This window comes from Mobula hypostoma, chromosome 25, assembly GCF_963921235.1.
Source record: "Mobula hypostoma chromosome 25, sMobHyp1.1, whole genome shotgun sequence".
Lineage (NCBI taxonomy): Eukaryota > Metazoa > Chordata > Chondrichthyes > Myliobatiformes > Myliobatidae > Mobula > Mobula hypostoma.
Genome location: NC_086121.1, coordinates 24,915,816 through 24,939,818, shown reverse-complemented (window position 1 = coordinate 24,939,818; position 24,003 = coordinate 24,915,816). Strand labels below are relative to the sequence as shown.

The 24,003-nt window shown below is 38.5% G+C and overlaps 1 protein-coding gene across 3 annotated transcripts in view; it reads right to left on the bottom strand.

Moving 5' to 3' along the window:
* Positions 1-203: 203 nt before the first annotated feature.
* fblim1 (filamin binding LIM protein 1) overlaps positions 204-24,003 on the bottom strand; it is a 57,091-nt gene continuing 33,291 nt past the window's right edge. For all 3 annotated transcript variants that reach the window (XM_063033292.1, XM_063033294.1, XM_063033293.1), the window contains exon 8: positions 204-9,903. In XM_063033292.1, the coding sequence (XP_062889362.1) occupies positions 9,790-9,903 (114 nt within the window). In that variant the 3' untranslated portion in view covers positions 204-9,789. The remainder of the gene's footprint in view (positions 9,904-24,003) is intronic.

Genomic DNA, 24,003 nt, shown 5'->3' with positions numbered 1-24,003 from the left:
AACAAGCACTTAAGCCCTATGCGATCTTAAAGTGTGATCTTTCTTGGAAGATGCTATTTCGTTTAGTCATAGTACTAAATAAAACTGGCTTTGCGTCCAACCTATACAGATCAACTGTTACAAGATCGCTAAATTTAGGATATGTTAAATTTATATCGGGTTGGAGAGAAGGAAAGAATTCTCTGGGGAAAGGACAACAGTTTGGGTAGTGATACCACAATACAGTAAGTGTTCCAGAAAGGAGACCAATATAAAATACTTTAATCAAATTTTGTATTTAATCATTACGTCACTATTCAAACATACATTTACAAACATAAGTACTGACAGCCTGATGGGTCACATGCTTCTCACGCTCTTGCTGTAAAATTGAGACAAAAAAAATCACGAAAGTTTAAAAAAAATTTTGGGGGGGAGGGGTCGTGTTAAGATGGATTTTCCGGCGATCAGCTGTTAGTGGGGGTTAAGTTTTAAACGCTGATTGAAATTGCGAAATGTTTGAATTCAGTTTGTGTGTCAAATGGTGCAATAGGCGGTTTCACAAGCCTGCTGTTTCAGCAGGCCCATTTTTATCGAAGGGGGAAAAAGTTTTAGTTACATAACGTGTTTGATTTTCTGGAAATTAGCTGCATATCACAAGGTTGAGACGGAAATGGATTTTGGTTGTAGAAAGGTTACTGTTTGACCTATGTACTTTATAATCAATAAAGGACTATGCTTGCAGTTCACTGTTCTTGGGTGTTTAGCCATAGGTTTGATGACCTTGGTGCAAGATAGCAAGAAGGGAAGGGCAGGGCTGAAAAGTACATTACTCATAAGCTTATAGCTTTTCAAAGGCTGCAATTATGTACTGAGATGTGCAATTGGCACACACGCAATATTCTTAAGATTGCATTTTGTGACAGTGGTAATATAAAAGCAGAACTCATAAAAAGGGTAATGGCGTAGTTATCATAGAACTTTGGATTTGTGTTTATTTGGTGCTAATCAACAATAATTCAGAAATTGTTACAAATGGAGGCTTTTGATCTAACTAATGTATTGCGTTGTATCTTGTGTACCTGATAATTGGGTCTTGTTTTAGTTACACGTATTTTTAGAAAATGCCCTTTGGAAGCACCTGCATTATTTTTGATTTTGTTTTCTTTCTCTGAATCATCTACGGTAGACTCAGGGTATTTTTTTTTAAATTCTTGTATGGAAGGGAATATATTTAGAAACCCAAATGGCTACAGGTGCACGTTAAGCTATTTAAATGTTTTCAAGTATTAAGAGCATCAGGGATATGACATTTGTGCAGGAACATGATGTTGATAGAGAAAATCAGCTATGATCTTATTAAGTTCTTGAATAGATTACCCCACTTCTATTATTTGTGAAGGCTGGCAATAAATAATTTTGTAAAGTGAGCACTTCAATTAAAATACATCGTGTGGCATGTGTTTTTTTTATTGATAGTGAACCCAAATTACCTTTGCAGTCTTCACTTGTGTGTAGTTGGGCATCTTTTGGTTAACACTGTTCTTTGACCTGTGCATTTTGTCCTTTTTTTATGGTATCCTTTCCAAATAAAACAAAAACAGAAGAATGTTGCCCCCAAAGGCTGGTCTGTGTGTGTGTGATATGCGCACCTTTGGATTATATTCTGCTGACTAAATCAGTCCTAAACAGAACTGCAATTTAGCTTCATGTTCCACTTATATGTGTACTTAGTGATGTTTTGTAACAAATCCAGTAATTGCTTCCCAGCAACCAGTTTTGTGGTTTCCCAGCAACTACCTTTTTGTTTCGTGGAAACCATGTACGTTTGTTCCAAACTGGCTTTGTTTGCTATTCATTGGTTTAACTGTACATGTAACCATAAGTAGGTACTACACTTTTTGTATTTTAAGTTTATTATTGAGGTTCCTAGAAATTCTCTATGATCTAAAAGTAGGTCACATTGCTTCAAGTGCCTTGATATTAAGACCATTTTATCTGAATGTCTGATTTGTATTTTTAAAATGTAAGTTTCTATTCCAAGAACACAAAATAGGAATAAGGGTATGACTCTTAAGCTTGTCCAATGGCTGAACTGCCCTATGTGCCAGTTCCCGAGAACCCTCAATTGTGTAATCATACAAAAATGTATTCAACTCCCCAAGGTCTCCTCAAACTTCTGGGGTACAGAACTCCAGCAATTAACCACCTTTGGTGAAAGTAATTTGCTACACAGCTTTAAATGACTGTTTCCTTTCTAACTCTGCCTTCTTACTCATGGAAACATCTCATAACCTATGTTGTTAATGCTCCCTTAGGAATTCACATTGCAGTAAGATTGAAGATTTTCCTAGTCTTTTCAGAAATCAGCAACTTCACTGACGGACATTTTCCAAATATATTGAGCTGTTTAATTAACAATAGGTCTCTAACCAAATATCCTTCCATGTCAATTTGGTGGAAACAGAAGAAGAACAGAGATTAATTCAGCCCAACATGAATTGTTCCTTTATTTGGGTTATTTCCTGTATTTAAATAGAGGGAAATATTCAGCATGATGGACAGCATCTATGCGTAAAAACATTTCACATCAATGACCAATTATCACGAGTTAGAGAGTCAGAACACTACAGCACAGGCATAGGCCCTTCAGCCTATTCTGCCTTTCAACCTGTACCTGAATAGAAGCCCTCCATCTTCCTCCCATCCATGCACCTATCCAAATTTCTTGTAAGTGTTGAAGTCATACTTGCATCCACCACTTACACAGTCAGTTCGTTTCACACACTCAACATTTTCTGAAGAAGTTCCCTTTAAACATTTCACCTTTAGTTTTAATCTCACCTGACCTCAGAATAAAAAAACTTGCATGTATTTACCTTATAATTTAACCCTCATCAAATCTTCCCTTGTTCTCCTATACTCCAGGAAATAAAGTCATAATCTATTCAACCTGTCCTTATTACACAGATAACTGTTCCTGTAACTTTTGTGCACAGTAAGCTCCCAGAAACAACTATCATCAGATAGGTTTGGGTCTTAGAGGAATAAATATGAATGGGGTAGCAGGAGAAAACTTCCTCTTCAGAAGGAAGAGCACATTAAGAAACTCTCATTTTCTCTTAGAAATTATAGCAGGGGTGCTTGTGCACCCGTCTCTGGAGCATTCTTCGAGAGAAGCCAGCCAAGAACAGAATTTGTATCAACTATCTCCTGTCACAGACTTATCCAATAAGTAATAGCAAGCATCTAAGGAAGAGTTCAAACGGCAATGCCAATGTGGGGAGAAATACTGGCTTTTTTTCCTACCCAAATGCTCCTTGACCTTAGTTTTTACAGCATTGTTTTTATTTTTGGTTCCTGGAAACTAGTATTATAGTACTACTTAATCATATGTTTGAATTTTTTTTCTGATAATGATAGTTTGTCATTTGACTTTAAAAAATAAGTTTCTAAAATGTAAAACATAGTCTCTAAATGCTAGCAGTTAGATAAGCTTACTTCCATATTGTGAATGTCTTTATCATTTCTCTGCTTGTATTATTCCAAACATTGATGTTTGCTTCTTGATATAGTGCCATGTGCAATTTAGGAAACTACTTCCATCCATTTCTAAAAATGAATACACAAGGAGCTTAAATTAATTTTGTGTTCATTAGCATTTATTTTGTTACTTTAAAATTATCACATTTCCTTAAGGTTCTGTTGCTCTCCTGATAATCCTTAAAATATCCATGAAATGTTCCATAGGTGAATTCATCTGGACATCCATATGCATGTCCTTTCCAGATCAAATCATTGGCTGGCATGCTAATAATTTTCCCTCAATTCAAAGATGTTGCAATTAACTTAAATTGACACCTATTTAGTATAGGTGTGTGGTCATAGACCTTTTCCTCTTATAACTATTTTCATCCAAGTGAAATCCTAGGATGTAAATAAATAGACACGAGGAAAAAGTATGTGACCATAAATCTACATTACACCAAGTTATTCAACTAACCACGAAACTGCTAGGTTGTCTTTAGAGAAAAAAAAATTGGTTTTCTGATGCCTTTGAGGGAAAGAAATACCTCTTTAGCTGGTCAAGTGTATGTGTGACTCCAGATCCATTGATTTAAGTTGACTGCTAACTATATCCTCAATTATATAGAAGCATTGGATTAGGAGTAAACCATCTGACCCTTCAAGCCAACTCTGCCATTTCATTGATCACACCAGATTCATAGTACCATGCTTTTATTTCTTACTGCCCTTGCTGAATTCTGTGCTTGGACGACTGCCTGTCTCCCTTTAAATATATTTTGCAACTTCATCTCCACCTCCTGTAAATGAAACACAGATTACCCTCCCATCTGAATGGGTGGGTGGGGGGGGTGGAGAGTTTTTCACAAATCTCAACTCAGTGCTAAATATGTCACCCCGTATCATGAAACTGTCACCCCTGATTCCAGACTCTTTCCCTTTCACCAACCGACCCCTCCCTCTCCTCACATACTGACTGGCACCGTCCAACTATTCTGCATCAGCCCCAGAAATCTCTATGGTAAGAATATCTTTGCCAAAACTGAGTATTGTCTTACTAAGGTCTTCTGTAATTTTAGTAAGACAAGCTTGCTCCTGTCTTCATTACAAAATGGCTTATAGACCAAAATACTACTTGATACTTTAACTGTTGGCCACACTTGCATGTTTGCTTTTGATGACGGGTGTATTGACATTTCTATCCATTTGTACTTCAATTTATTACTATTTAAATAATACTTTGCCTTTGTGTTTTTCTTACCAAAGCTGATAACTTCACCTTCCTACCTATAATGCTTAAGGGCCAATTACTGATTGGCAACTATTGGGATATTTTCCTTCCCCCCCCCCCCAAAACATGAGGGAACAAAAAAAAACCTTAGACCTACCTTGTAGATCTGGGGCCTTCTGAAAAATACATGATTGCAACAAATAGTACTTGTTTATGTGTTTGTCTTGTAAACTGTCACTTTGCAATAGTAGTCTCATTCAGGATTTCCATCATTCTTAAAAATTCTTGGGTGATATTAACCTTTATTTGAGATAGTAGTGTTAGTTTGCCTTGCTGCTGCTTTCATTGAAATTAGCTAAGATTTTGGAGGACTGGTGCAAGACACTTGTGACTTATTTTATACTCAATATTTAGATTATTGCATTCTTGTTAATCTCCAAGAAATATCAGTTTTGTAGTGTAATGTTTAACGTTATGATGCTCCTCCTGTCAAACTAAATTAGTCTGATTTGGTTTGGATTTCTTGATATATACCTTGTCCTGATTTACATATTAAATGTGTGTTGTAAGATGACCAAATGTCGTTAAATGTGGAAATTACTGTTACTGAGCATAGTTATTAATATTTTGTAGGTTTCAGAATAGTGCATCGATTTATTTCCCATAGGAGAACCCCTGAAATCAACAGCAGTAACATCCTGAATGTGCAGATTTGTAATAGGAACTCTTTTCTATTTAGGGAATTGAATCTTGCTGTTATTTAGTATGCTGCATAAGGAATACATTTATATCAGTGTGTAATCGCTTAATTTCTCAGCAGCATTTTATCTGGACTTTGGTAAAACAACTATCATACTTTTTTTTGCAGAAATATAACTTATGCAATATTACAAGTATGGATGAGCTATAATTTACACTATTAGGTTGTACTTCGGGGATGTTTTCTTTGAGGATTTTATTATTCTTTGTACATAGTTTGAGTACAAGTGAGAAGTTATTTCAGTTTTTTTTGGTGGTTAATTAAGGAATATATTGCTATGAAGGCATTATTTAAGGCCCAAAATAATTGCATTTGAAAAAAGGGAACTGCCACCTTGAATCATTATGGTCTTTTTGGTGAATTCTTCGTACTGTGTTTCCAAAAAGTTGTGTGTGGCTTCAAGGGGACTTGCAAGAGTCAATAATCTGTCCACCTGCTGAACCATGTCTATGCCCACCTGGACAAGCCAGCGAGCACTGTGAAGGTCATGTTTTTTGACTGCTCTAGTGCGTTCAACACCATCCGCCATGCTCTGCTGAGGGAGAAGCTGACAGCGATGCAGGTGGATGCTTCCCTGGTATCATGGATTCTTGATTACCTGACTGGCAGACCACAGTACGTGTGCTTGCAACATTGTGTGTCCGACAGAGTGATCAGCAGCACTGGGGCTCCACAGGGGACTGTCTTGTCTCCCTTTCTCTTCACCATTTGCACCTCCAACTTCAACTACTGCACAGAGTCTTGTCATCTTCAGAAGTTTTCGGATGACTATGCCATAGTTGGATGTATCAGCAAGGGAGATGAGGTTGAATACAGGTCTATGGTAGGAAATCTTGTCACATGGTGTGAGCAGAATTATCTGCAGCTTAATGTGAAAAAGACTAAGGAGCTGGTGGTAGACCTGAGGAGAGCTAAGGTACCGGTGACCCCTGTGTCCATCCAGGGGGTCAGTGTGGACATGGTGGAGGATTACAAATACCTGGGGATATGAATTGACAATAAACTGGACTGGTCTAAGAACACTGAGGCTGTCTACAACAAGGGTCAGAGCCGTCTCTATTTCCTGAGGAGACTGAGGTCCTTTAACATCTGCCGGATGATGGTGAGGATGTTCTACGAGTCTGTGGTGGCCAGTGCTATCATGTTTGCTGTTGTGTGCTGGGGCAGCAGGCTGCGGGTAGCAGACACCAACAGAATCAACAAACTCATTGGTAAGGCCAGTGATGTTGTAGGGCTGGAACTGGACTCTCTGACGGTGGTGTCTGAAAAGAGAATGCTGTCTTAAGTTGCATGCCATCTTGGTCAATGTCTCCCATCCACTACTGGGTGGGCACAGAAGTGCATTCAGCCAGAGACCCATTCCTCCGAGAGGCAGCACAGAGTGTCATAGGAAGTCATTCCTGCCTGTGGCCATCAAACTTTACAACTCCTCCCTTGAAGGGTCAGACACCCTGAGCCAATAGGCTGGTCCTGGACTTATTTCATAATTTACTGGTATAATTTACATATTACTATTTAACTATTTATGGTTCTATTACTATTTATTATTTATGGTGCAACTGTAACGAAAACCTGTTTCCCCCGGGATCACTAAGGTATGACTATGACATTTTCAGCTTGTGCATTTAGGTAGGACAGGTTGTGGTTATGGCTATTGTGCTTGGATTTGTCTACATTGCATTTTGTTTTTATGATGTGACCCAGTGGCTCTAACAGTCATCATCTTGAAGTGTTTTGAGAGACTGGTCGTGGCATGCATTAACTCCAGCCTCACAAGCAATCTCGACTTACTGCTGCTTGTCCACTGATGTAATAACTCTATGGTAGGCACAATCTCCCTGATCTACACTCATCTCTGGAGCATCTGGAAAGCAAAGATACCTATGTTAGGCTATTGTTTAATAACCACAGCTCTATCTTCAATACAATTCCAAACAAACTCATCTCCAAACTCCTAATCCTGGGACTCAGCACTTCACTTTGGCTTCATGGCCAACAGACCACATTCAGTAAGGATGGGCGGCCAACACTAGCATACCACAAGACTGCATCCTTGGCCTCCTACCCCATTGCCTATACGCGAACAAATGCACAGCCAGATTCTGTTTTAACTCCATGTGCACATTTGTAGATGACACCATTAAATGGGCTGTATCTTAATGAGTCAAGAGTAAAGGAAGCCTAGTGGTATGATGTCATGACAACCTTTTCCTCAGTGTCAGCGAAACAGGAGCTGGTCATTGATTTCAAGAAGAGAAAGCAATACATATGTACCTCTTTGCAGTAATAATGCTGACATTGAGACGGTTGCTAGATTCAAGTTCATGAGAGTGAGCATCACCAATAGGCTACCCTGATCCAATCACATTGATGGGAGCTTACTGTTCCTCTACTCAGGAAGCTAAGGAAATTTGGCACAGCCCCTTTGACCCTTAACAATTTATGCACTATAGAAAGCTTCCTATTGTGTTGAATGGCAGTTCCTTTGCTCATGACTGCAATAAACTGTAGAGATGTGAGCACAACTCAGTGCTTCACAGAAACCAGCCTCCTCTCCACAATCTTTCTCTACAGATTTCACTGCTTCAGTAAATCAGCCAGCATAATCAAAGGCCCCGCCCACCCTGGACATTCTCTCCCTTCCCCTCTACCATTGCGGCAGAAGGTACAAGAGCCTGAAAACATTCCACCAGGCTCAAAGACAATTCTATAACAGATGGATAGAAACTATTGAATGGTTTCCTAATGCAATAATATGGACTCCTGACCCCTCTCTACCTCATAGTGATCTTGCACCTTACTGTACCTGCACTGCACTTTCTCTGTACTGTAACACTTTATCCTGCACTTTATTTTACTTTGTACTTAATACACAGTTATAATGTATGGGCAACATGCAAGACAAATTTATCCACAGTACTTCAGTTCATGTGACTATAATAAACCAATTTGCCTCATAATCAGTGAAATAATACTAAAATGCAGCCGTGGGTTGTAAGGAAATGTAACTTGTGCGAACTATTGGTGGCAGCACAGATCAGTGTTTAGTCCCCTGTACCTTTTCTTGATTTTCTCTTGCACCTCTCGAGGCTGGAATGCATTTGCAAGCAACTCAATTTTGACACATTCTCCATGTACGATTTAGGCTACACAGCCAAGTCCAATATTGCACTTGGCCATTATAAAGATGGTATCCAGCAGCTGGAATTGCTGGATGGCATTTAGCATTCCTAACTTTCTTCCTCCTTATCCTGAGAACAAATGTTCTTTTGCCACCCAACCTTTGATTAAACCGCTTGGCATAAATTAAGGATTAAAATTGGTTTGTATTATTTCGATAGTGTATATTGATTTCTTTTGCTGTTTCATTATGATGCAGTAGAACAGACATACTTCAATATGAATTGAGGTGGGACAGTTGCTGCTGTTTGTAAAGACCTTTTGTTATTCAAGTGACATACATATAATTGGATCTGTAATTATGCTATTTCCAAAATGTAATACAACGTAAAGCATGATTGCTTATTTAATTTGAATATATTTTGGAGGTCAGTGTTATTTAATGTGCGCAACTTCTGATTTAATGTAAATAAGAACAGAAATATCGAGTACAAAGATTCACAACTTTTAATATGAAATAGTATATTAAATGTGCTACATGTGGAAAGATTGCTTAGTCCTTTGAACTGACAGCAATATATTTGGAGCTGGTATCAGGAAGATGAATGTAAAACTTTAAAAAAACTTGGATGCGGTTGAACTAGCTTAGAAACATACCATTTTGCCCATCGTGCCTGTACCCACCTCATAGGATTACATGAATGCACTTTTTCTTTCTTTTACATTGAGCTTGTGTAGGCAAGTTCTGTTTGCTTATCATAATACATGATACTATAATTTAATTCATTATACAGGCTTTCCATTCCATACCTGCCCATTCAGGAAGTGATGCCATAATATCACAATAGGGAAAACGTGACTGCCAGTTTGTATAGCCCCTCAGTGTTATCACTAAATTTGTAAGGAGGGTGCTGATGCCAGTCTTACAGCTGATAGTTATTTTGGGTTTGATCGTTGGCTAGTAATCAAATCGGGGATTTTCAAGGGTTTTTTTTTGGCACATTAGAGCTAAGTATACAGAAGCCTCTCACATAAATGGGTTCTGAGGAATGATTTTTCAGTGGTCTAAGATCTGATACTGTCTATTTGAAGTGATTAGAAACGAAATAGAGATCTACAACAACAAACAAACAACAGTTCACAAGTTGAATAATTCACTTCTAAAATCTGGTCTTCAAGTAGTGGAGCTGTTACTTAGGGATATGTGACAAGTCTTGCAAAGGATCTGTTTGTTGAGTGGAAAACATCCTTCTTCAGTTGGTTCAGGAGATAGAACAATTCCACATTTCTGTAATACAACATGAAACATTTTAATCCACAGAATGAGTAAGTATACATTACATTCCAAACTCTTGACTAATGCTAACTTGAATTGCTAGCATCCTAATCCCACCACAATTAATCTGATTGTGACAAAGGGTCTAAGTGGATTTCTCAGCGCACAACCCAGTCCCTAGATTAACACACAAACAGTATCAACCCCTGAATATGTACTCAAAGGAAATTAAGAAAAATGCTCCCAAATAAGTTAGTCACTGGACCATTCCCCTTACAGAAGTTTAATCTATTCCTGGTCTTCATTAAAATTGACTAGCCCTTGGCCTTAATACCTCCTTGTGCAATTAGATCTCATTTGCAGACCCCAGTCAGTTGGGATTGACAACATCTCCAGGATCTCCATCAGCAGAGGTGCACCACACTAAACTGTGTGTTTAGTCCCCTGTGCTACTCGCTTTACACTTGCGACTGTGTGGCTAAACACAGCTCCAATGCCTTATTCAAATTTCCTGATGACACCACTGTCATAGGCCAAATCAAAGATCTTGATGAAGCAGCATATAGGAAGGAGATTGAAAAGATGGTTGAGTGGTGTCATAACACCAACCTCTTATTCAATGTCAGCAAGACCAAGGAACTAATTATAGACTTCAGAAGGAAACCAGGGGTCCATAAGCCAGTCCTCATTGTAGGATCAGAGTTGGATAGAGTTAGCAACTTTAAATTCCTAGGTGTTATTATTTTGGAGGACCTGTTCTGGGCCCAGCATGCAAGTGCAATTACAAAGAAAGCACAGCACCAGCTTACTTCCTTAGTGTTTGCTGAGATTCAGCATGAGATCTAAAACTTCCACAAACTTCTACAGATGTGTTGTGGAAAGTATATTTACTGACTGTATCACAGCCTGGTATGGAAACACCAATGTCCTTGAATAGAGAAGTTCTGCAAAAAGTTGTGGATACGTCCCTGTCCATCATGAAGAACGCCCTCCCAACCATTGAGCACAATTACATGAAACACTTGCAGGAAAACAGCATCCATCAAGGACCCCCTCCACCCAGGACATGTTCTCTTCTCACTGCTGCCTTAAGAAGAAGGTGTAAGACCCTCGGGGCTCACACTACCAGTTTCAGGAATAGTTACTACCCCTCAACCATCAGATTCTTGAACAAAATAGGATAACTTCACTCAAATTCATTTGCCCCACTCTTGAAATGTTTCTCACAACCAATGGGTTCTTTTTCAAGGACTCTTCATCACATGTTCTCAATGCTTACTGCTTTTTTTTAACATTTCTTTTTGTATTTGCACATTTTATTGTCCTCTGCACTATGGGTTGGGTGGTCTTCCATTGATTCTTTTATGGTTATTAGTCATAAGCGTTGGCGCATGGCCAAGTGGTTAAGGTGTTCGTCTAGTGATTTGAAGGTCACTAGTTAAAGTCTTGCCTGAGGCAGTGTGTGTGTCCTTGAGCAAGGCACTTAATCACACATTGCTCTGCGATGACACCGGTGCCAAGCTGTATGGGTCCTAATGCTCTTCCCTTAGACAACATCGGTGGTGTGGAGAGGGAAGCCTTGCAGCATGGGCAACTGCTGGTCTTCCTTACAACCTTGCCCAGGCCTGCGCCCTGGAAACCTTCCAAGGCACAAATCCATGGTCTCATGAGACTAACGGATGCTTATATTAGTCATAGATTTATTGAGTATGCCCAGAAGAAAATGAATCTCAGGGTTGTATATGGTGACATGTTCATGCATCGTACGTTGATGAGGACCTCGACACCACTATTGATGGTGTCGAGACTAGCGCATGACTTGGATTTAAGTGAGGGAGAGTTGTGCAGCGTCAGCCTCACTCTCTCTTCCCAATTCCCATCTGGATCCAGTGGCAAGACAGAGTCGAGACGGCTGGAGGTGGGACTAGGCGCAGTGGATGACCAGGATGTCTTCTGTGTCTTGTCCTGCTCTACACGTTCCAGGATGCTTGCAGAGACCGTCTTCTTGACCGTTGGACCTTCCATTGGTCTCGTCCGCTCAATTCGCCGGAGTCTGTCTTCACATGCTGGGATAGACAACTCCCTATCTCACCAAGGGTTTGAGACCTGTCAGCTACCCTCACCTGGTTTAGCCGGCTTGTCGAAGCCGTTGCCCGGGGTGTGGCTGCTGTCGCATGCAAACAGCTACAGGGAGCCACAGGTGAGAGCTGAGTGCCAGGTAGGGACCTGGTGACATAAATGTACTTTCGTAATATAATTTACTTTGAACTTCAGACTTTATAGTAAGCTATCAAATGTTAATATCAAAAGTTGTCCTTACAATACAGTTCACACAGAAACAAAAATGTTTCCATAGTAATACTATGCAATTTATGCTAATGCAAGGACATTAATCTACTTTCACAAAGGCACAATACATGTCTGTCACATGCAATAATTCACACTAAAAATAGTACTCATAACACAATGTACTCAGCTTCTGCACACTTCACACTTCACCTCCAGACAGCAGTTTGTTCAGTTGTGCAGTATCCAGATTTCAACACCATCTGCTAGTATAATAGTGTCACATTTAGTATACTGGGTTTAAATGAACTGTCATTGCCCTAGTCTATTAGTTGTAAAGACTAGATTTAATACTCTTTTACAGTATACATTCAAGGTAACCAGTCCAAGTGATATCACATAGAAATTGGCAGCAAGGAATCAGTGCGTGGTGTCCGATATGCCACACATTACTTTAAAGTTAGCAAATTCAGACCTCTTTTGCGTAGACCTTTCATCATATTGAAGTGGATTTTCGTCATTATTCTTAATGTTACGGGTTGCGAAGGCAACTAAGTAAAAATGCAGTTGTTATATAAGGATCAATTATCTGTCATGACTGTGTAGAGAAGCAAGAAACTCTGATTATCAGAGATTTTGTTTTAATGCCTGGGTTATTAGAGTATTTTCCTATATGATTCCATTTCATCTTTCTGTTTCCCATAATTATAACCTTGAAACAGATAAAAAAAGTATGTACTATGTAGTTTTGGTTTAGATTTCTATTTAAGCAGTGGTAGTAACATTGCCTTATTTTAAGTGTTGTTGGTTTACTACAAATTCAGGATCTCCTGAAATATTGCCAAAAAATTTGATCATACTGCACTATCCTAACTCTGCTTCTGCTCTAGAGGAAGAATTGTCCTACCCTAAATTTTAAGGCTTTTTTAATGCTTGTTTTTCTATGCCTTTAATCTAAAGATTTTTGGCCAATTTTGTTAATCTTGTATTCCAGGTATCTAAAAAATTATTCAAGAATATTAACTATTGTTCAGTTGTAAAGTACATTAAGAAAATCCTATTCTGTTGCAATTGTCATTTATGACAAAATGATCGTGTACAGCATTTTGCTCTTAAAGGACCTTTGTGCTGTTTCTCATTTAGTAAATCATATTGTAATTCATTTAAGTTGTTGGCAATGTATTTGCATATCAGCTCCAGGAAAATTCTTAGTGTTTGCTGTATATTTATGACTAAATGCAGACATTTTTGAGGGTAGATGTATATTGTAGAAATGTTGTGGTCAATAATAACAAGCTTGATCATGGAGTGCATAGACAAGGCCTTACCCAACTCATTCAAAGCCTAATCCCATTCTGTTACTGTATATTCCTGTTTAATTATTTCATTATATTCTGCAATTTGGACATTGGTGTCCTGGATGCTGGGGAGACTAGTGTCCATGGTGGAGCTGGCATAGCTTACAACATTTTCCAATCCTGTGCAATGGCCTCTCCATACCAGACAATCAATGCTCTCACTTCCATTGTTGCCCCTTTAAAAACTGAAGGCACCTCAACTGACAGCAATAATATTTAATTGCTTTAAATCTCATTTCCCACTTGGCTCCAACAAAAACAATCACATTGTATTTTCTATAGAGGAGCTTAGAAAGTGCTCTAATCAGTATTTCAAACAAATTATTACTTTGTTTACTGTGTTACATTCTTTTTAAATCCCGATTGCTCTTTTAAATTGTTGATTACGTACATTTGTACTCTAAGAAAACATTTTTGAGGCAGGTATTTTGGTCGACATGAATACATTTTCATTGTGTGTATGCTCCCTTGTTTTTTAATTCAATTTATCCACAATAAATTGTATTGTTTCACAATCGTCTGCTCTCTAACCTGCCAATGTCTTTTTGAAAGCTGCCTCTGACTATAAATTTATCATCCTTTTGTACCATAAACAAATTAAGGTTTGACTTTTTCCCCAATTTCTGACGGATAGATGTAAATATGGTTCCGGGCAGTCTCTCAGATGTTGAGTATAACATGCTTCTATTTTAGTTCTGAGGTTATTGAAGTCAATGTGGGAACCACAGATTTGGTAGGAGGTACCTGACCACATGGGTGAATGGGTAACTGATAAGATGCTATTCTTTTACTGCTCTCTGTTCTGGAATTCTGTATATTCCTGATGTATGCAAATAAGAATTCATAATGCCATCCAAAATGCTCCCCTCCACTCTGAGCAGTCTTATACCCTCCACTCTAGCAGGAATCTTGTTGATGACATTCTGCATTGGGGCAAGGGTGATTGGAAAAAGTGGGGCAATGACACATCTTTGACAGTCTTCACTGAGGTTGTGGACTGTTAGTTTAGGATCATGGCTTGCATACATACATATGCTGAAGACTGTCTTTGAGGTGAAGTTTCACAATACCTCCCTGTTGATGGAATCAAATACTTTGAGGTTGAAAAGGGATATATCTATAGTGGTTGGTGCTGCTCCATGCATTTCAGCTCAAATTGTCCAACAGAGAATGCCACATGTAAACTTGGGGGAGCAAGTAGGAAGTAAACAAGGCTTTGAAGCAGACAGTACTCTTAAATTCAAAAGCTTGAGCAGCTTAATTTGTGAATCTACATATGTTTGGTCTACAGTTTGGTAGAGGCCGACTTCAAAGACACTTTGACCATGACTCTTCCAGAAAGGAGACATTTGAGCATAGAATAACCTCCTTGCTGTTGACCATAGTGAAAGTCAGGATTACTCTTGATCTGCCAGTGGTCAATTGCAACATTATATCTATTAGTACTAGAGACAAATAAGATATCATTTATAGTAGGGGTTCCCAACCTGGGGTCCAGGGACCACTAGTTTAATGGTAAGGCCCTATGGCATAAAGAAGGATTTGGAATGCCTGATTTACAAGATACTGCACAATCCTTAAGGAGGTGAAGTCCTAACTTCATGCAAAAGTTATTTTCACCATACTGGTCTCAACTGCATATAATAATTGGCCAGGAATGCCTCATTCATAAAACAAAGTATTTAGCAATTTGCCAAAATAATTGATACCTAGCTGCAGAATATGAATTCACTAAGGGAACCACAAATCACTGAGAATACCTCTTTCTCCACTAAAGAAGGCAAGAGCATCATTGTAATGTAAACACTTACTTCCATGTCATTATTTTAATTTTGATTCTCTCCCCCCCCCCCCCACACTTTGCTACTGGACCACCATTTTGGGGTTGTTTCACCAGGGACAATTAGTTTGGAATTCTTTTGGGAAGATTGAGTCTTGACTAATTCTAAGAGGAGCTGGCAGTGTACTTATATAAAGGTTTGACAAAGTCCTTTGTGGCAGATTGCTCAAAAATGCAACAGTCTTTAGGATCCAAGACTGGAAAATTGGATACACAATAGATATTTGTGTGATTGTAAGGCTGTTGCCATTAGGGTTCCAGAAAGTGAAATGCTCACTCTTTTATCAAATGAGGTAGAGATACAGTGTGGAAGCTGGTTCTTTGGTGCAAGTCCACACTCACCATCAACTACCAATGTCTCACTAATCCTAGATTATACCATTTTATTCTCCTGAAGTTCCCTAGCTTGTACTCACCTACACACTAGTGGTAATTTGTAATGACCAATTAATTTACCTACCCATACAACTTTGGATTGTTTGGGTGGGTTGGGAGAAAAATTGGAGTGGTCAGAGGAAATCCAGGTGGTAACAGAGATCAACTGCAAGCCCCACACAGCACCCAAGGTCAGGACTGAGTCCTGTACTCTGGTACTGTGAGGTACCAGCTCTGCTGGATGCGCCACTGTGCTAAGAAAAATATGTATTTATGATTTAGACCTAAATGGATGAGGCACAATAAAAGGTTTCAGATGGTATTAAAAAATTGTCTATGCTTGACAGTGAAGAAGTATAGTTTAAACAGCAGGAATATATAGATAATCTGTTTTTCTGTGCAGAAAAAAATGGCAAATGGAATTTTGGTGAAATCTAATGTAATGGGGAAAGTAGAACAGGGCAGTGGAATGTACAGTAAAGAATTGAGTTGTGGAGTAGTAGAGAGACTGTCCTGTGTATGTTCACAAATTCTTGTTACCTGAGGCATAAAATAAAGAGATTATGTCAGAACCATGCACAACGCTCTACGCTTGCCTTTACCAGCAGGAATATTATTACCACATGGGCAGTAAATGCTGGCCTTCCTAGTGTTGCTGACATCCATAAATGAGCTAAGAAAACATGCAATTTCAATAAAGTACTTTAAAGAACTGAAAATGTATTCACTCAATCACAAAAGAATTAGTCTTTTACTCTTTTTTTCCAATGGTAATAGAGTTGGATAGAACAGCATTATCCAATCCTACCACCTTCAGCACCTTTTAGAACCACAAGCGGTCTTTCAGTCCCTGTGGAATTTATGATAACTTCACTATCTCAGATGCAATAATTCAAAGATGCTGCACCTCAGTCACCACATCTTTAGTCATGATGAAGAATAAGACATTCCTACTAATAATCCAAAAATTAATTGAAAATGTGTACTTGATCACTTTTAAAGTTGAGTTTGCAGCAAAAAGTGGAATTCTCAAAAATCCGTATTTGTAGTTAATGTTCATAAGTAGACTTGAGTATGTATCCACAGTTAAGGCCCACCATTAGACTGTCTTACCCTGTAGTTAAGTTTTACTCTATCATCAACTGCTTGGCATTTTCTTTTGAGAAAATAAAGCCTTTAGAACTCAACAAATACATGTTCACCTCTACTTGTAGATATAATTTAAGCAAAGCGTGTTGTTACCTTTTAAAAGTGTGGGTTACACCCTTGTGCATTCATTGAGGGTAAACATTAAGCAGTTCAGACTATATTTTCCTGGAAGCCTCTGCTTATGAAATGTGCATTGTTCAGGAACTGGTATTTCAAGTTTAAGCAGGAAGACAGACAAAGAAACATAAACCGCCAACGAGATCACACATCCATTTACATAATAGAACTACTTTCCCAGCAAGCTATAATTTTGACCCAGTAACACTGGGCATCAGTAGAATTAAATTAACACATTCCATAGTGTGATACATAGTACTTGTCTGTTTCCCTAATATTGGAAACATCCTGTTCCATCCAGCATTTTTGATGATTTATCAAAATGTTTGTTCTAATCTTTGCCCTGTTAGAACATTCAAGGTTGGACTTACAATGCGAAATATTTTAACTTGCCTGTTGCTGAGTGTGAGCTGATTAAAGCTCAGAGACTTTAACAGAATGATAAACTGCATTGAAAAAGATTGAAGGATTAGGAAACAAGGAGAAATTGTGGGGGAAAAAAGTATAATTTAGTATTAGCGGATTCAATATCAAACCAGATACAAAAGAAAGAGTTTAAATTATATTGGAAAAAAGTACTGTTTTAAAATTTGATTTTTTTTTTAGGAAATTTCAACAAGTAATAACTGAAGCAAAGACAATTTAAGCAAAACATTTTAAAAATGTGTGTTACTCCTGTGTTGTAAAATCAAAATGCTGGGGATTGTTAGAGAACCAGCCACACTTAGATCCAAGAATGGAGAAGATCTCATCAGGATCAAAAGGTTCAACACTCACTGGAAGATCCATGACTGTAACTACCCCAGAAAGGTGTTGGAAAGATTATTCAACAGTTGGAGAAACAACAAGGCTTCTGGAGGAGATGGAACCCCTCCTGAAGTTCTAACACATGGCACATGTTCATAACCTCATCTCATTCCACTCAGAGCGCATAAGGGCATGCCAGAGATGATACAATTGTGATGAACTCAAGAAAGGAGGTGAAGCTTGTGTCAGTATTTACAGAAACAGCCTCCAATTTTTGCAAGGGAAGTCATCACAAAAATCCTCAACTGTCTTCTCCCAGTAGCCAAAGAGTTCCACCTAGAGTTGTAATGCAGGCTCCAGCCATTGAGAAGTATTATGGATGTGATATTTACTGTAAAATGAACCCAAGAAAAATGTGGGGAGCAACACCCATCCCATCACTACATGTTTTTTCTAATTCCTACGATAACCTTCAACATTAATTTGTGAGTCTCTTAACTATTTGAAAGTCCTCAAATTTGTTTATATTCTATGTTTGCTCTATAGCTCCACCACAAACTTAATACTGGTGCAGAGTGAAACCAAGCAAGGCAGTATCATAAGACTAACTCTCATAATTTTTTTCAATATTTGACTCCAACAAAATGAACGGGAAACTATTCAACCTTTGCCTCCTTTCCAAAATTAAAAAGATCGCTCAACCAGCTCATCTACCTGTCTGACGTATGAAACAAGTACAGTATTCTAGTTTCACTTCATTGTAGTAAGAAATTTCATAGGGGATACAGAAAATATTTCAAGGACAATTCTCAAAAGTTTCTTTGAAAATTAGTAAGCAGGAATCCCCGAGCCTTGACAGTCACAAATTGGAGAAGAAGCCAGAAGAAACTGAACTTTCAGATTGTCTATTACAGCAGTAAGCAGAACCACACAATGCTCTAATCAAACCAACTTTAACGAACACTACCCTACCTATGGCAGTGTGTGGATTGCACCTCAAAACCCAAAAAAAAACTGGAGTGGAAGCAAAGCACCCAGTGACTGCCTAAGTAGAAGAATTAACATTTTTGAAGTTTTTAATCTTTAACCTTTCTGGTTCTACAAAAAAGGTCTTTGCCCTGAAACAGGCTGCTTTAACCTGTTAAATATTTCTAGCATTTTCAGTTTTTAAGCTTTTGTTTAGATCTTCGTAGTGAAACTTCTAGCTCTGCAGTGATACTTTTTTAAAAATATACTGTGGATTCCAGTTAATTCAGACATATCGGGACCAGTATGTTTGGTCCAATTAAGAAGCTATTCCGATTAGCCGTTTTCATGGAAATAATTTAAAAGGTATAAAAAAGACAAAACTGCTGAGTAACAAATTATGTATTTAGATGAAATACAGAATAAATTAGAACACTACTACAGAACTATAAAACTATGTATTAGTTCTAAATACAACACACACAAAATGTTGGAGGAACTCAACGGGTCAGGCAGCATCTATGGAAATAGATAAACAGTCGACATTTCAGGCTGAGACCTTTTTAAAGGACTGGAAAGGAAGAAGGAAGATGCCAGAATAAAAAGGCGGGATTAGGCGGAGGGAAATAGCTAGAAGGTGATGGGTGAAGCCAGGTGGGTAAGAAAGATAAAGGGCTGGAGATGAAGGAGTATGATGAGAAAGAGAGTGGACCATAGGAGAAAAGGAAGGAGGAAGGGGGTCTGGGGGAGGTGATAGGCAGGTGAGAAGAAGTAAGAGGCCAAAGTGGGAAATAGAAGAAATGGGGAGTGAAACTTTTTTTTTAACCAGAAGGAGAAATCAATATTCATGCCATCAGGTTGGAGGCTACCCAGACTTCTTCTTTGGTGTTAGATATGATTTAATGCTCTGGAGAGTTTACCCTAACATTCCCGTTGACTTCAGTTTTACTAAGGGTTCTAGATGTGCCACAGTCAACTGCTACTATGATACCAAGTGCTGTTATTCATATCTGTATAATCTTCACTGACTGAGAGAAACAGTTAACATTTCAGGTTGATGATCTTCCTTTAAAAATGGAATTTTAAAAGTATATTTTAAGATGCTGATTTTCAAATAAAATCAGTTACTTATTCTCATTTCTGAGGAAGGATCGTTGACATGAACCATCTTGTCTTGGTTTCCTGACCTGCTAAGTAGTTCTTCCTTTTCCCTCCTCTGCCAGACTTCAAATCTCCAGAGTATTTTAGTGTTATATTCATCATTTTTTATTCTCAAATCAACTAACATTACAATCAACTAACGCACCTTGTCAATTAAAGCTCTTATTAAAAGTAAGGTGAATTCTGAATTGAAGAACTAGCTCATGTTAGATCAGACTCACTTCCTTTGCTGTCACTTTAAACGTTGTGATTTAAGTTTTTCTCCTCCGTACCACATTTAAAAAGATGATGGACCAGAGATCCCTACCTGTTTGCTAACCTAACATCCCAAAGCCCTGTTACTCTAGCTTCATGAATGAGAGGAATAGCACCATTCTCAGATACAGCAATCAGGATGATCTATGATCATTACTAGAGAGAGAAATGCTCAGTATTTACCTGTCGCTTACCTTGGTCTCCTTTGCTGCAAAATGAGGCTTCCATCTCCATCAAATGGTCTGAATAGCCTAATTTTGCTCCTATGTTTTATGGTTTAATCTATATATAATTTTACTTTTTAAAAGCCTTGAGTTAATTCTGCTCTATTTAAAGCTTCCTATTCTTCCAAGTGAAATATGAGAGGGTATATTGTTGCAATTTCAGTGCATTTCCCAGGAAAGCAGCATGGACTTCCTCCACTTACAGGTTTCTACCATGTGTTTGTCCAACAGATCTAATGTTCTACCAACGAAATATGATTTGAGATGTATCATGGGCAGCAGTTCTGACCTAAACGTCCCCATGAGCAAAACTGTTCTAGATGTGGTCTTTCAAATGGAAGTTCTCCCAGTTATGGGAGTACATACAATTCTAGTCATATTTTTGATGGTTCAATATATTTGATGGTGTAGTATATAAATTACTGACTCATACAGAGAAGTCTGCTGTTGTATCCTTGTCCTGAATTCATACCACACATTGCATGTATCCTGAGGAATTTTGGGAGGTCTTCATTAATCTATTTTTTTCAATAACATACTAATGTCATCTTGATTGTAAAGTGCAATCAATATGTTTATTAATTTAGTTTCATAGTGGGATTAGATATACATCTAGTATATATGCATACATCTTCTTCTGAACTGTGATGGCTGCAGTCTGCAGCCTGTAATTTCCCTATTAAGGATGTACTTTTGAACTGACTAAACAATCTGGTGCTTTTGCGATTTGGGAGATTCAGTGAACTAGAGTCTAGAAAGCGCTGGTACAGCCGGGATGCCCATCACTGGGGGTGGATGCTGCGTTGAAGCCTGATAGCAGAAGACAAACCCGTTGTCAGCTCTATTACTCCGCACCAATTAAAACGTCAAGCAAGATTAAAATCATCGAGGATGAGAGTGGAAAACAAACAGGTGTTCTGCATCATCTGCTTGCGTTTGATCATTCTCCCATTCTCCTCGCAACCACCTTCAGTAAGAAGGTACAGGAGTCTTGTGTCCCATGGTGCCAGATTCTGGAGCAGTTGTTGTCCTGCAGCTATTGGGCTCCTGGGTAGGCGTCACTCTATCTCTGCACTGACCTGGCTCCGTGGCTGTGGATTCATTTTCGGGGACTCTGTAATTCATGTTCCATGTGTTTTTGTTCTCATATTTTTTACTATCTGTGCGGTTTGTCTGCTTTTGCAAATTGGATATGTGGCGGCCTTGTGTGTGTGTGTTTTAGTGAATTCCACTGTGTTTCTTTGTTTTGTGAATGCCTGCAACAAGATACATTTCAAAGTTGTACATAGTATATATATTTTGATAATAAATTTGAAACTTTGAGATCCCTGCAACTGTTGAGTTTACTTTGAAGGTCAAGCCCTTTTTCATAATCAAAAACTATCAAACTGGAGATTGCAAGAAGAAAGTTGATACCCTTTTCTGAAGCACAATGAGCAGAAAGAAAGGTTTTTTTTATATAGTTAAGGTCACTATTACAATGTGAAAAACATAGAAACCAATTTGCATACAGCCAGGACATGTATCTAAGTGGTCATGGCCAGAATTTAGAGTATTTCAGTACTGTTGGGTGAGAGCAACTCATCATATAACAGGACAACTTAATATGGAACCTGGAGCTTCTCTGGTTAGCATGACTTAATGCAACACATAGTGTTTATTCTTCCTATTTTTGCATATTGTTTTCTAAATATCTGGCTGAAACTGCCTTTCATCATATGCCGCTGACTTCATTCTGCAGAGTTTCTCTGTACTTTCAACAGATTATTTGAGTTTAGACTACAAATCCACAGCAAATTCTTAATGATGTCTTACAGTAAAGTACTGTATGGATGTTGTAAGTTACAAGTTTTATGATGTTCCATAATATTTCATGCTGTCCAAGTTGCATGCCATCTTGGACAATGTCTCCCATCCACTACATAATGTACTGGTTGGGCACAGGAGTACATTCAGCCAGAGACTCATTCCTCCAAGATGCAGCACAGAGCGTCATAGGAAGTCATTCCTGCCTGTGGCCATCAAACTTTACAACTCCTCCCTTGGAGGGTCAGACACCCTGAGCCAATAGGCTGGTCCTGGACTTATTTTCTGGCATAATTTACATATTACTATTTAATTATTTATGGTTTTATTACTATTTATTATTTATGGTGCAACTGTAACGAAAACCAGTTTCCCCCGGGATCAATAAAGTATGACTATGACTATGTATAAAGATTTGCTTTGACGTATGTGACTGCTGTTTTAGAGGAAAATATATCAGCATCAGTCCTCAAACATTGAGAGTTCAGTAACCGATAGGTCACTTTCTGTGGGTGTTATTGTGCAATGGAGTTTGACCAGGACACCAACACTCTGTCCCTTTTCAAGTAGTGTCATTGGATTGATAAGGTCCACGTGAGTGAGCTGTGACATTACTCAATTAAAGGTCACCACTTCTAACACGATCTAGTTATCAACTGATTTTCTGTAAGGATTGTTTAGATTGTCCACTGTAACTCTGAAAGAAGACCCATGGAAAGCTTAAAAATATAAAACAATATTTGCAGATTTTCAGTGGCTCCCCAGACAAAGTTAGAATAGATAGCTAGGATAGTACTGCAAGTGAACTTGGTTGGCAGGAGAAATCGAATGGGGAACGATCTCAGCACCAAGAATGGGGATCTGCATTGGGACTGCTTCTTTTCCCATTAACTGAAGGCCTTGTGGCCAAGTTTGCAGATAGGTGGAGGGACAGAGAGTGTTGAGGAAGCAGGGACTCTGCAGAAGGACTTAGACAGATTAGGAGAATGAGCAAAGAAGTGGCAGATGGATTATAGTGTCGGGAAGTGTATGGGCATGCACTTTGGTAGAAGGAATAAAGGCATAGATTATTTTCAAAATGGGGAGAAAATATAGAAATCAGAAGTGCAAAGGGATTTGGGAGTTCTCATGCAAGATTCCCTTAAGCTGAACTTGCAGATTGAGTTGGCGGTGAGGAAGGCAAATGCAATGTTAGCATTCATTTCAGGAGAACTAAAATATAAAAGTAAGCATGTAATGCTAAGGCTTTATAAGACACTGGTCAGACCCCACATGTATTGTGAGCAGTTTTGGGCCCCTTACCTAAGAATGGATGTACTGGCATTGGAAAGGGTCCAGAGGATCATGAGAATGATCCCGAGAATGCAAAGGTTAACATAATAGAAGCATTTGCTCGCTATAGTTTAGAAGAAAGAGGGGGGATTTCATCTAAACCTATCAAATAGAGTGGATATGGAGAGGATATTTCCTATAGTTTAGGACCTAAGGGCACAATCTCAGAATGGAAAGACATCCCTTTAGAACAGCAATCAGGAAGAATTTTTTTAGCTAGAGGATGGTGAATTCATTGTCACAAATGGCTGAGGAGGCCAAGTCGTTGGGTATATTTAAAGTGGAGTTTGATAGGTTTTTGTTTAGTAGGGGTATCAAAAGTTACGGGAGAAGGCAGGATCTAAGGCTTGAGAGGGATAATGAATCAGTCATGATAGAATGGCAGAACAGACTCTTTGGGCTGAATGGCCTAAATCTGCTGCTTTGCTCTAGGAAATGTTACAGTTAGGCAGAAAATAATGTATGCTAAATGGCACAGTTATAAATCTTTGAAAGT